Source organism: Oncorhynchus keta, chromosome 27, assembly GCF_023373465.1.
Source record: "Oncorhynchus keta strain PuntledgeMale-10-30-2019 chromosome 27, Oket_V2, whole genome shotgun sequence".
NCBI lineage: Eukaryota > Metazoa > Chordata > Actinopteri > Salmoniformes > Salmonidae > Oncorhynchus > Oncorhynchus keta.
In genome coordinates, this window is record NC_068447.1 from 28,022,880 (window position 1) to 28,037,182 (window position 14,303).

The following is a 14,303-nucleotide window of genomic DNA, read 5'->3' on the forward strand; positions in this document are numbered from 1 at the left end:
TTCCAATAGCTGATAATATATACATCAGAGGTTTTATAGGGTTGTGGCTTGTGGTCTCATGTGATTGGTCATTCATAACAAAGCGTTTTTTAATTCCTTTTTATAAAAATAAAAAAAATGGGGCTTAATATTGCGGAAAGATTGTTGCTTGCATCAATGTAATTGTCTGAATCATTTCCAATTCCCCATATTTTTGGGGTAAAAATATATATCCATATACATCCATACAGAAGTCGAACTGTACATACACCTTACACAAATACATTTAAACTCAGTTTTTCACAATTCCTGACATTTAATCCAAGTAAAAAAATCCCCATTTTTGGTCAGTTAGGGTCACCACTTTATTTTAAGAATGTGAAATGTCAGAATAATAAGAGAGATTTATTTAAGCTTTTATTTCTTTCATCACATTCCCAGTGGGTGAGAAGTTTACATACGCTCGATTAGTATTTGGTAGCATTGCCTTTAAATTGTGTAACTTGAGTCAAACGTTTTGTGTATCCTTCCACAAGCATCCCACAATAAGTTGGGTGAATTTTGGCCCATTCCTCCATGACAGAGCTGTTGTAACCTGTTGGGGATAGGGCTGTTTACTGCCCCCTCTGGAGTAATTGCGTGCCCATAGTAAACAGAATTTTTTTTTGTCAAAAGTTGCTAATATATGCAAATAAAAAAATTATTGAATAGAAAACACTCTAAAGCTTCTAAAACCGTTTAAATTATGTCTGTATGTAAAGCAGAACTCTCAGGGCAGTCATTCTCCCAAACTCTCTCTTGTCATCAGAAAAGTTGGCCCAACTTTGACGTCATCGCCCCCACCCTGCCCAAGCACCTACAGGTCTGGGAACAGTCTCTTTGTCTTCAGCGCGATGTCTGCTTCCAATGGGGCTTCTCATTGTGAGAATCGCGCGCTCACAAGAGTTTTGGCGGGCCCGAAACCTTTCGGTCACGCGAAAAAAACAGGTTACTCTCATGCGCGCTCTGCTCCGGTCCTGTCTTTTTTCCAAGATCGATTAAACGGTGCCTGTGTTTCTGTTCGTCCTCACAATTGCTGTACACCTTTATAACATGTTAAAGCTTGATTATGAACTTAGTTTGACAAGTTTAGTCGACATATATGTAATTTCAACGTTTTGGTGCGCATCCACTTGACTTTTGGCTGCATTTCAACCGAAATGTGTCGTGTTTGAGAACCGAAAGACACAGACTGCAAAACTAAATGCTGTTTTTGGTAAGTATAATTCCTTCCAGGTCTTCTGATGGAAGAACAGCAAAGGTAAGGGAATATTTATGTGGTAAATTTGGGTTTCTGTGGACTCCAAGATAGAGGAGCCATAATGCTACTTTTTGAGCGCCGACTCATAGTATAGCCTAGTGAACGAAACCTGTAACGTTAAAAATAAATGTAACACAGCGATTGCATTCAGAAGAAGTATATCTTTCTATATATAGGTAGAACATGCATATTTAGTAAAAGTTTATGATGTATATTCCTTGTTAGCTGACGTTATCTGCCGGAGCTATCGTCATTTCTCAGGACATTTGAGTAGCATTTTTTGAACGATGCATCATTGTAAACAGAGATTTATGGATATATATAGCATATTATTGAAAAAAACATAAATGTACTGTGTAACATGTTATATTACTGTCATCTGATGAAGATTTCAAAAGGTTAGTGAAATTATTTTTCTTTTAATCCTGCGTTTGTTGATTGCATATTTTTTTCAACTTGGCTATGCAAACTAGCTGTGTCTTCGGTGGTGGTTTGACATAAATATGTGCTATGTTTTCGCCGTAAAACATTTTAGAAATCTGACTCGCTGGGTAGATAAACAGGGTGTTTATCTTTAATTTGAGCCATTGGACTTGTTAATGTGTGGAGGTTAAATATTTTTAGGAATATTTTTGCGTTCCATGCGCCACCTTCCAGCTGAACGTGGGGGGTTCCCAAATTGGAACCCTAATCTCCTTCTGGCCCATTCCTCCATGAAAGAGCTGTTGTAACTGAGTCAGGTTTGTAGGCCTCCTTGCTCGCACACACTTTTTCAGTTCTGCCCACACATTTTCTATAGGAATGAGGTCAGGGCTTTGTGATGGCCACTCCAATACCTTGACTTTGTTGTCCTTAAGGCATTTTGCCACAACTTTGGAAGAATGCATCGGGTCATTGTCCATTTGGAAGACCCATTTGCAACCAAGCTTTAACTTCCTGACTGATGTCTGGAGATGTTGCTTCAATATATTCACATAATTTTCTTTCCTCATGATGCCATCTATTTTGTGAAGTGTACCAGTCCCTCCTGTAGCAAAGCACCCCCACAACATGATGCTGTCACCCCCACAACATGATGCTGTCACCCCTGTCCTTCACGGTTGGGATGGTGTTCTTCGGCTCCAAACATAACAATGGTCATTATGACCAAACAGTTCTATTTTTGTTTCATCAGACCAGAGGACATTACTCCAAAAAGTACAATCTTTGTCCCCATGTGTAGTTGCAAACCATAGTCTGGCTTTTTTTATGGTGGTTTTGGAGCAGTGGCATCTTCCTTGCTGGGCGGCCTTTCAGGTTATGTCGATATAAGACTTGTTTTACTGTGGATATAGATACTTTTGTACCGGTTTCCTCCAGCATCTTCACAAGGTCCTTTACTGTTGTTCTGTGATTGATTTGCACTTTTTGCACCAAAGTACGTTCATCTCTAAGAGACAGTACGCATCTCCTTCCTGAGCGGTATGACAGCTGCATGGTCCCATGGTGTGTATACTTACCTGTACAAACAATAGTACGCGTGGTACCTTCAGGTGTTTGGAAATTGCTCCCAAGGATGAACCAGACTTGTGGAGGTCTACAATGTTTTTTCTGAGGTCTTGGCTGATTTCTTTGAATTTTCCTGTGATGTCAAGCAAAGAAGCACTGAGTTTGAAGGTAGGCCTTGAAATACATCCACAGGTACACCTCCACTTGACTCAAATGATGTCAATTAGCCTATCAGAAGCTTCTAAAGCCATGACATAATTTTCTGGAATTTTCCAAGCTGTTTAAAGGCACAGTCAACTTAGTGTATGTAAACTTCTGACCCACAGGAATTGTGAAGCAGTAAATTATAAGTGAAATAATCTGTCTGTAAACAATTGTTGGAAAAATGTATTGTGTCATGCACAAAGTAGATGTCCTAACCGACTTGCCAAAACTATAGTTTGTTAACAAGACATTTGTGGAGTGGTTGAAAAATGAGTTTTAATGACTCCAACCTAAGGGTATGTAAACTTCTGACTTCAACTGTACATACATACCCATATATTTTCACACATATACATACATAAACATTCATACATACATTGGGGCAAGAAAGTATTTAGTCAGCCACCAATTGTGCAACTTAAAAAGATGAGGCCAGTAATTTATCATAGGTACACTTAAACTATGACAGACAAAATGAGAAAAGAAATCCTGAAAAAAAATCACATTGTAGGATTTTTTATGAATTTATTTGCAAATTATGGTGGAAAATAAGTATTTGGCCAATAACAAAAGTTTCTCAATGACAGAGGTCAAACGTTTTCTGTAAGTCTTCACAAGGTTTTCACACACTGTTGCTGGTATTTTGGCCCATTCCTCCATGCAGATCTCCTCTAGAGCCGTGATGTTTTGGGGCTGATGCTGGGCAACACGGACTTTCAACTCCCTCCAAAGATATATGGGGTTGAGATCTGGAGACTGGCTAGGCCACTCCAGGACCTTGAAATGCTTCTTATGAAGCCACTCCGTTGCCCGGGCGGTGTGTTTGGGATCATTGTCATGCTGGAAGACCCAGCCACGTTTCATCTTCAATGCCCTTGCTGATGGAAGGAGGTTTTCACTCAAAATCTCACGATACATGGCCCCATTCATTCTTTCCTTAACACGGATCAGTCGTCCTGGTCCCTTTGCAGAAAAACAGCCCCAAAGCATGATGTTTCCACCCCATGCTTCACAGTAGGTATGGTGTTCTTTGGATGCAACTTTGTCCTTTGTCCTCCAAACACGATGAGTTGAGTTACCAAAAAGTTATATTTTGGTTTCATCTGACCATTTAACATTCTCACAATCTTCTTCTGGATCATCCAAATGCTCTCTAGCAAACTTCAGACGGGCATGTACTGGCTTAAGCAGGGGGACACGTCTGGCACTGCAGGATTTGAGTCCCTGGCAGGGTGGTGTGTTACTGATGGTAGGCTTTGTTACTTTGGTCCCAGCTCTCTGCAGGTCATTCACTAGGTCCTCTCGTGTGGTTCTGGGACTTTTACTCACCGTTCTTGTGATCATTTTGACCACACGGGGTGAGATCTTGTGTGGAGCCCCAGATCGAGGGAGATTATCAGTGGTCTTGTATGTCTTCCATTTCCTAATCATTGCTCCCACAGTTGATTTCTTCAAATCAAGCTGCTTACCTATTGCAGATTCAGTCTTCCCAGCCTGGTGCAGGTCTACAATTTTGTTTCTGGTGTCCTTTGACAGCTCTTTGGTCTTGGCCATAGTGGAGTTTGGAGTGTGACTGTTTGAGGTTGTGGACAGGTGTCTTTTATACTGATAACAAGTTCAAACAGGTGCCGTTAATACAGGTAATGAGTGGAGGACAGAGGAGCCTCTTAAAGAAGAAGTTACAGGTCTGGGAGAGCCAGAAATCTTGCTTGTTTGTAGGTGACCAAATACTTATTTTCCACCATAATTTGCAAATAAATTCATTAAAAATACTACAATGTGATTTTCTGCATTTTTTCCCTCGTTTTGTCTGTCATAGTTGAAGTGTACCTATGATGAAAATTACAGGCCTCTCATCTTTTTAAGTGGGAGAAATTGCACAATTGGTGGCTGACAATACTTTTTTGCCCCACTGTATATACATACTTACACATATATATATATTTTTTAGAATATACCTGTATTATTCCCCACAAACTCTAACACCCTTCCCTAAATTGGAGTAAAATAATAAACAATAACACTTTGGCCTCTACCTTCAGTTTATACATATTATACACATTTTACAGACCAAATCTATTTTACAAAAGTCATATTTTGTTTGTTTTTTGTTCTTCCTCGGTCTGATGTCCACCCAGTTTGATTTCTATTTGTAACTGTGCTATTTCACAAAATTTCTGATCCTATATACATTTTACAGACCCGTATGTTTTACATTTGTTGTCTTGTTATTAGTCCCACCCTTCAGCTCCATTCAACCCCTCCCATCTATCTCTTAACGTCATCCATTTTCCAAATGTTTTTCAACTGTGCTGTGATGCCTCACAAAAGTACTGAACCTTTCTATTCTCATAGCTTCTACAGACTGTAAATTAAATATTAACATTTTTGCTAAAATAATTATATTATTGATTGACTATGACTTAGTTCTAGGCAAATGTTGCAATTCTTCAGCCATTCCTGGACCTGTGACCAAAAATGAGGTACATATGGACAGTACAAAAATAAATGATCTAATGACTGCCTCCTCATAGCAAAATCTGCAGAGCTGGGAAGATTGTATCCCCCATATATATAACATTATATTGGTTACAAGAATTTTATATAATAATTTAAATTGAAACATTTTAAGTTTTGGATCGGGCGTTGTTTTGCGTTTCAATTCATAAACCAGGTGCCTTGGAATGGGTACATCGGAAATCTCTTCCCAACTACTTTGCAATTTATATATGGCACAGCTCGAGAACCCGTTTGGATTTAAGTATAACTTTTGTATGACTGATGCCTTTAGTGATAGATCTAATGCTTTAATATTTAATCATTTCTTCCCTTCCGAATTCATATTCGTTATATAAATAGGCCCTTTTCATTTTGTCTGGCTTGCCATTCCAAATAAAATTGAATATTTTTTGTTCATATCATTTAAAAAGCAGGTCACTAGGTGTAGGCAAAACCATAAGCAAATAGGTCAACTGTGATATGGCTAAAGAATTAATTAGAGTGATTTTTCCACAAATAGACAGGTATTTTCCTTTGCGTGGTAGCAAGATCTTATCTTTGGATAAAAGTGTCCGCTAAATGGCATATATTATTATTATCTATTTTTGCTGCTTTCTATAAAAAAAATTGAGTGAGAATTTATTTATTTCGAGATTTATATACCGAGTATGTCCACATCTCCGTCAGACCATTTTATTGGTAAACTACACGGTAATGTAAAAGTTGCATTTTTAGTGATCCAATATGTAATATAGTACACTTATCATAATTTGGATTTAGTCCAGAGAGGTTAGCCAAAGTATGTAGATCCGCTATGAGGCTGTGGAGGAATTCTAATTGTGGTTTTAAAAAAAACATGAATCATCAGCCTACAATGACACCTTTGTTTTTAAGCCACAGATTTCTAATCCCTTTATATCATTGTTGGGTCTTATTTTAACAGCCAACATTTCAATGGCAATAATAAATAGATATGTAGATAGTGGACAACCTTGTTTTACTCGTTAACAGTTTAAAACTTGATGTAGCCATTATTTACTATTTTACACCTAGGGTTACTATACATATTTTTAACCCATTTTATAAGAGATACTCCACAATTCAAATATTCCAGGCATTTAAATATAAACTCCAGTTGTACTTTATCAAAAGCCTTTTCAAAGTCAGCTATGAAAACCAGGCCTGGTTTCCCTGATATTTCATAGGGTTCTATTGTTTCCAGTACTTGTCTTATATTATCTCCAATGTATCGTCTATCTGACAATACCTTTTTAAATTCTATGCGCCAAGCATTTAGTTCGAATTTTTGCATCACAACACTGAAGTGAAAGAGGCCTCCAATTTTTTTGAATGGAGTGGATCTTTATATATACCAATTGGATCCAGTTTCAGTAATAATGAAATCAGACCTTATCCAGACCTGGAGTTTTCCCAGACTTAAAGGCTTTAATTGCACCAAGACGTTCCTCCTCTGTAATTTGGCCTTCACCTGAGTCTTTCTGTACAGATGCTAATTTTACATTATTAATAGGAAAAACATGTACACAATTAGCTTTGGTTAGTGGAGATGGAGGAGTCAAACTAAAACATATTCTTAAAGTACTTTACTTCCTCTTTCAAAATATAATTCTGTGAATCATGCGTGACTCCCATCATTTGAAACAAGTTTCAATACATTTTTTTGGTAGCATGTTAGGGATGAATCAGAATTAGTTAGGTAACATTCATAAATAAGATGTTTTATCAATATAATAATGCTTATGTGAGATATGTCATTAGAATGTCTTCTTTTGGATAATACTGTTGGCAGTTTGCAGTTATCCCTTCTCTGCTATGGCTTAGTCACTAGGGGCCCAGAGAGGAGAGGTCAGGCTTGTCTTCTTATGGGAATGTGTCTGTAACTATTACATGTCCCCTCTGAGGTTGCCCTCATCTTGATCTAGTATATGGCCTAGGAGGCTCACTGTCTTTTCTGATCTTGTCCAGGAGGGGGTGTATTTGAGATGGAAGTATCTAGAATTGACATATGCCATTGGATGAGGTAATGTTTTGGTCCTAAGTGGTACCAAGAACGAGTTAAGAACTTTGTTTATGAGACCAAACTGAACAATAATTTATAGCTAATGCTATCTAGCTATGGGATACTCCTCTTTCAAGTAAAAGGTTATTTGTGTAATGTTCCTAAGATCTGTTATTCGTCATGTGAGTTGAGATGGGTGTGTCTTGGCTATAAATGATACTAAGAACTGTTTTGTAAGCACTCTGAGAATTCATTTATAGACCCTGAATTGATTTGAGTCACAGGGCTATGGTGAAGCTCATATAATTAAATATGGACTTTATGATATCACTCTGACTTGTGTGGAGTTTGCTCTCATGATTTGGTAATACAGGAAATTTCCACGAGAAGCATTTCTATGTTGAAGATTGAAAAAGGATTTGGCACATTTTTCCCCACATTCCATCCAGTTCCCTTAATTTTTATAATATATTACACTGGATCTTTCTTGAATAAGTTCCTCCATTTCTTTTTGTTTTTCCTCTAACTTATTCTGTGCCTCTATGGTACAGTTTTTTATTTCTATCTGTACTGTTAGTCCTTCAATTTACTTTGTTAATATGGACTTGTGTTATCTAAATTGCTTTTGTTTTACAGATAAGTAGTGAATTGCATGGCCTCTAAAAAGGCACATTTAAAAGTGTCCCACACAATAAGGGAATCTGCTGTACCTATTTTATGTTGGAAAAAGTCTTATAAATTCTTCTGTCCTAGTTATAAACATTTTATCAGCTAGTAGGCTTTGATTAGATCTCCTATATCCTCAACCACGTGGAAATTCAGTAAGAGTAATATATATGCCAATTATGTGATGATCCTTCTTGAATTCCTTCTTGCCTCTTTGGTAGTTGCATGACAACAAGTGCGAAGATTAGCCTCACGTTTCAAGCTCTTAGTTTTTACGTAAGTTGACCCGATACGGCTGTTTACTTTGTGAATTGCAGAGTCTACTTTTAACTAAAGTCTTCAATTACATTGCTATGCCAAAGTGTGTGCGTGTTTAAACCAGACTTACTGCCATGGCAATTGCCAGCGCTGACTCTGTGACTGTGTCCATAGGGGAGGATACAAAAGGCGTTTTCATGGTGATCTGTTTTGTCAGGGCTGAAGTCAAATCCTGCAGAGGAAACAAACCAGTTCCTACAAGTGAATACCTGTAACAAAAACGTATTGTAGTAACAAACTACTTTTAGGGGGTATGCCTAATGAATAAGACTCTGCTACAAATCAAGGTTACAATGGGAAGTTCTTCCTTCCTAAATGAAACGCTGGGTTGTATTTACAGGCGCCAAACAGAAGAAAACAGATTGAAAGAGGCAGGGACTACCTGAAAATTGTCCAATAAGAAATGCTTTGTCTTCTGTTGCAAATTGTTTTGCTAGTGTGCACTAATGAATTCGACCCTGGTCATGGAGGGACAGAAGCCCTATTGTCTTGAAGAACAAGGGTTCTACTCACCACCTGTTCCGATGTGAAGTCAATATACCCTGGGAGAATCAGGAAGTCACTGTGATTGAGTGAAAGAGAAGGGGTATGAGGAGAGCAGGGCCTCACATGCTGCATACAATCGATCAATGACATTCACACACGTGTGCAATTTCACACATAATGTACTGCAAGGTGTTTCGAAATCACACAGGGGGAGGCCAAAGCTTAATTTCCATCTTCAGTCATATTCATATGCTATTTTCTTTTCATTGACAGAGGCCGTAAAAAAAATGGTACCACAAGCTCAGTATTTGATCATCTGAGATATCTGGAACTTCAAGTGGATAATTTTTCTGAGAAGTTGGGTGTATGATACGTGGTGTGCATGCATGTGATGAGCAGGCAACAGAGTCCTGTGTTATTACACATTAGTGTTGATGGTCAACACATTCCTAAAGGTCCTGAGAGGTTTCCAAGCGTACTGTGTGTCTTGTACTAACTAGTTGAGTTTTTAAAGCATGCTGTTCCACTTGCATCTTCATTTTGGTGTATACTGGTACTATAAACACCTAATAGTCAATGTGTGACCCATGCTTCTAGGAGATTAAGCCTATATTAAGCAAGGAATTAGCAGAATGAGATGTGGTAACTTCACTGAAAGAGCAGACAAGAGATAAGGCACTGTAGCAGACAGTGGCTGACTGACTGCGAAATAGGCTACATTTCTACCTAACAACTACTTATTGTTCGTGGCATTCCAATTGACATGATGGTGCCTCCAGGGTGTCATAATTACATTCTTGTCAAACATCGTCACACAAGTCAGTTTGTCAAATTTCTGCCCTGTTAGAGATGCCCCGGTCAACTGTTATTGTGAAGTGGAAATGTCTAGGAGCAACAACGGCTCAGCCACGAAGTGGTAGACTACACAAGCTCACAGAACGGAACCGCTCAGTCCTGAAGCCAGTAAAAAAAACATATATATATATACAGTGCCTTGCGAAAGTATTCGGCCCCATTGAACTTTGCGACCTTTTGCCACATTTCAGGCTTCAAACATAAAGATATAAAACTGTATTTTTTTGTGAAGAATCAACAACAAGTGGGACACAATCATGAAGTGGAACGACATTTATTGGATATTTCAAACTTTTTTAACAAATCAAAAACTGAAAAATTGGGCGTGCAAAATTATTCAGCCCCTTTACTTTCAGTGCAGCAAACTCTCAAGAAGTTCAGTGAGGATCTCTGAATGATCCAATGTTGACCTTAATGACTAATGATGATAAATACAATCCACCTGTGTGTAATCAAGTCTCCGTATAAATGCACCTGCACTGTGATAGTCTCAGAGGTCCGTTAAAAGCGCAGAGAGCATCATGAAGAACAAGGAACACACCAGGCAGGTCTGAGATACTGTTGTGAAGAAGTTTAAAGCCGGATTTGGATACAAAAAGATTTCCCAAGACCTGGCCGTCCCTCTAAACTTTCAGCTCATACAAGGAGAAGACTGATCAGAGATGCAGCCAAGAGGCCCATGATCACTCTGGATGAACTGCAGAGATCTACAGCTGAGGTGTGAGACTCTGTCCATAGGACAACAATCAGTTGTATATTGCACAAATCTGGCCTTTATGGAAGAGTGGCAAGAAGAAAGCCATTTCTTAAAGATATCCATAAAAAGTGTTGTTTAAAGTTTGCCACAAGCCACCTGGGAGACACACCAAACATGTGGAAGAAGGTGCTCTGGTCAGATGAAACCAAAATTGAACTTTTTGGCAACAATGCAAAACGTTGTTTGGCGTAAAAGCAACACAGCTCATCACCCTGAACACACCATCCCCACTGTCAAACATGGTGGTGGCAGCATCATGGTTTGGGCCTGCTTTTCTTCAGCAGGGACAGGGAAGATGGTTAAAATTGATGGGAAGATGGATGGAGCCAAATACAGGACCATTCTGGAAGAAAACCTGATGGAGTCTGCAAAAGACCTGAGACTGGGACGGAGATTTGTCTTCCAACAAGACAATGATCCAAAACACAAAGCAAAATCTACAATGGAATGGTTCAACAATAAACATATCCAGGTGTTAGAATGGCCAAGTCAAAGTCCAGACCTGAATCCAATCAATAATCTGTGGAAAGAACTGAAAACTGCTGTTCACAAATGTTCTCCATCCAACCTCACTGAGTTCGAGCTGTTTTGCAAGGAGGAATGGGAAAAAATGTCAGTCTCTCGATGTGCAAAACTGATAGAGACATACCCCAAGCGACTTACAGCTGTAATCGCAGCAAAAGGTGGCGCTACAAAGTATTAACTTAAGGGGGCTGAATAATTTTGCACGCCCAATTTTTCAGTTTTTGATTTGTTCCACTTCATGATTGTGTCCCACTTGTTGTTGATTCTTCACAAAAAAATACAGTTTTATATCTTTATGTTTGAAGCCTGAAATGTGGCAAAAGGTCGCAAAGTTCAAGGGGGCCGAATACTTTCGCAAGGCACTGTATATAAAAATCGCCTGTCCTTGGTTGCAACACTCACTACAGAGTTCCAAATTACCGCTGGAACCAACATCAGCACAATAACTGTTTGTCGGGAGCAATGCCAAGCGTCGGCTGGAGTGGTGTAAAGCTTGCCGCCATTGGACTCTGGAACAGTGGAAATGCTTTCTCTGGAGTGATGAATCATGCTTTACCATCTGGCAGTCCAATGGACAAATGTGGGTTTGACAGATGCTATGAGAACGCTATATGCTACCAATGCATATTGCCAACTATAATGAGGAATAATGGTCTGGGGCTGTTTTTCCATAGTTCAGACTCGGCCCCTTAGTTCGATGAAGGGAAATCTTAACGCTACAGAATACAATGACATTCTAGACGATTCTGTGCTTCCAACTTTGTGGCAAAAGTTTGGGGAAGGCCATTTCCTGTTTCAGTATGACAATGCCCCCAAGCACAAAGCACGGTTCATACAGAAATGGTTTGTTGAGATCGGTGTAGGGGAACTTGACTGGCCTGCAGAGCCCTGACCTCAACCCCATCAATCACTTTTGGGATGAATTGGAACGCCGACTGCGAGCCAGGCCTAATCAACCAACATCAGTGCCCGACCTCACTAATGCTTGTGGCTGAATGGAAGCAAGTCCCCGCAGCAATGTTCCAACATCTAGTAGAAAGCCTTCCCAGAAGAGTGGAGGCTGTTATATCAGGAAAAGGGGCCCAACTCCATATTATTTCCCATGATATTGGAATGAGATGTTCAACAAGCAGGTGTCCACATACTTTTGGTCATGTAGTGTACTACAATAGAGGAACGTCCAAATCATTAATAACTGAATAGCCAGGATTATCCAGAAACTAATCAAATACCCAGCTAGCTACTTCATTATGTTGGTAGATTTGCATCAGTTCCCAAAGTCAAATTGTTACGCAACTCGATGTCACCTGAAAGCACGAGTTGAGCCAGGAAACCTCGGCAGACCCATGTAGAAAGAATTAATTTACTGCGTGTACTGCAATGACTCAAAGCCCCTGCATGAGCAAATAATAATGTCATGTGTTTAAGACTTAATATAGGGCTTGCTCTGGTTATTAGCCAACTACAAATAGCTGTCAGCGAAACTAGATTTAATCAAGGAGCCATGCGACCATAGATGTTTTAAAAAATGCGACTGCCAAATCCCAATAATTACTTGTACGTAAGGCCGTCCCCGCAGTTGAAGAGTTGCTGCCCGCTCGGTCCATCATCGGGCACGTAACCAGTCTGTCCACTGATCAAGTAGTCAGCCATGATACACAATCTATTTAGTGTTTGATCAGTCACTTTGATGCTAAACATACAACGACCCACGAGACCGAGAACTTTCTTCGTTTCACTCCTAGTTCCGATTGGCGATCTGTCAGTCAGCTGTGGCGTGGTGCGACCATCCCCCGCGCGCCTTGTTATAGTCAAGTCTGTAAAAATGACATGTAATGCATTCACAACAGTTGAAAATAAACCGAAATGCCCTTTATATTCCTCGACCATTAATGTTATCAGGCTTCTGCCCTGTCTGGCGGTAGCTCCGGTCGCACACGTGTTCGTGATGTGCAGTTTGCGAACGATTCGTTCTTTTTGAAAGACTCTTTTTACTGACTCGAGTCATGATTCATTTTTTTTCAGAGCGACTAGTTCATTTTATTCGTTCGTTTGACCTGCAGGCGGCAATGAATTCTACAGCAAGATTAATACGCGCTCCTCCGGTTTATTGGCTCCAAAGACGTGCTTCGTGTATCATGTGCGCAAGTGAAAATAGATCTAAACATATATGTTTAGAACTGATAATTGATCGCATGGTGCAAGAATGAATGCCAGTCATTGATTATTAAACGGTACGATGGACACAGCCTCAGCATATTACTCTCACGGCAGTCAAGCAATGCGTTCCGGCGAGTTTTACAAACTAATCTGGTTGTGGCCACAACTATACCTCGTTTCAAATGTATCAAGAAATAACATTATTTGTATGCCTAGCAATCAACAATTTTACATTGTTTAAAGCACACTTAAACAAGTGACAAATGACGGCTCCAATAAACAGTGGCGTGTATTCGTGGATGCCAAGGGAAGCCAGGCTTCCCCCAAAAATGACCAAGAAAAAAACATCAAATCCTTTACTTCGTCTCTCTGCGTTTAGTCTCGTCTTCCCCAGTGATTTTAACCACGCACCTCTATAGCCAATAAACTCATTTTGATGAAGGACATGTGAACGAGCGCGTAGTAGATTCATGACTCTTTCGAGTTTTCAGTTCGCTCTCCTGCGTGCTCTAGGCAGCACTAACTCAAATGCACGAAATGAGTCGAAATATTCATTCATTTGACTGACCGACTCGAAAAGATCCGAGTCAGTAAAAAGAGCCGAACTTCCCATCACTAGCTCGTCAGACCACCTTTATTCGGTCGTGAACAAATAAATCCCTCCAACCTGAGTCATGCGTCATTTCCGGTACCGGGCCTAACGCCGCCCTATGCTCGAAACATCTTGCAGTTCATCAAGTGTACGAGAGGGCGCGGTGAATTGTGTCACCTTGTGAGCTCCCCTATTTAAGTTTTGGGCCTCCCACTATAAAGTGGCATGCACACGTAAAAGGACAGAGTGCATTAGACCAGTTATATCTGGCATATGATGCTGCCTATATTTGGACATAGTCACTGCTTATTCTGATCAGTCTGCTATGCTGAAGCTCTTAAGGGGCTGTGTCAAAATTAATGCATTGTGGAGGTCTACTGTTTGTGTTGGAAGGTCAGAGGGTATCAGAATTTAACACGTCTGAAGTGTTGAGTCTGTAATCTGAGCAAAATTA

General features: G+C 39.7%; 1 protein-coding gene across 2 annotated transcripts in view; it reads right to left on the reverse strand.

Annotated features, from left to right (window-relative positions):
• The window catches only part of LOC118359704 (inosine-5'-monophosphate dehydrogenase 2-like), a 31,709-nt gene extending 18,557 nt beyond the window's left edge, over window positions 1-13,152 (reverse strand). The window contains exons 1-3 of one of the 2 annotated variants that reach the window (XM_052482105.1): window positions 12,653-13,152; window positions 8,988-9,036; window positions 8,545-8,646 (exon numbers count right to left, since the gene is read on the reverse strand). In XM_052482105.1, coding sequence (XP_052338065.1) covers window positions 8,545-8,646; window positions 8,988-9,036; window positions 12,653-12,987 — 486 coding nt within the window. In that variant the 5' untranslated portion in view covers window positions 12,988-13,152. The remainder of the gene's footprint in view (window positions 1-8,544; window positions 8,647-8,987; window positions 9,037-12,652) is intronic. The other variant, XM_035738329.2, reaches the window with a different exon arrangement.
• Between the last annotated feature and the right edge of the window lie 1,151 nt (window positions 13,153-14,303).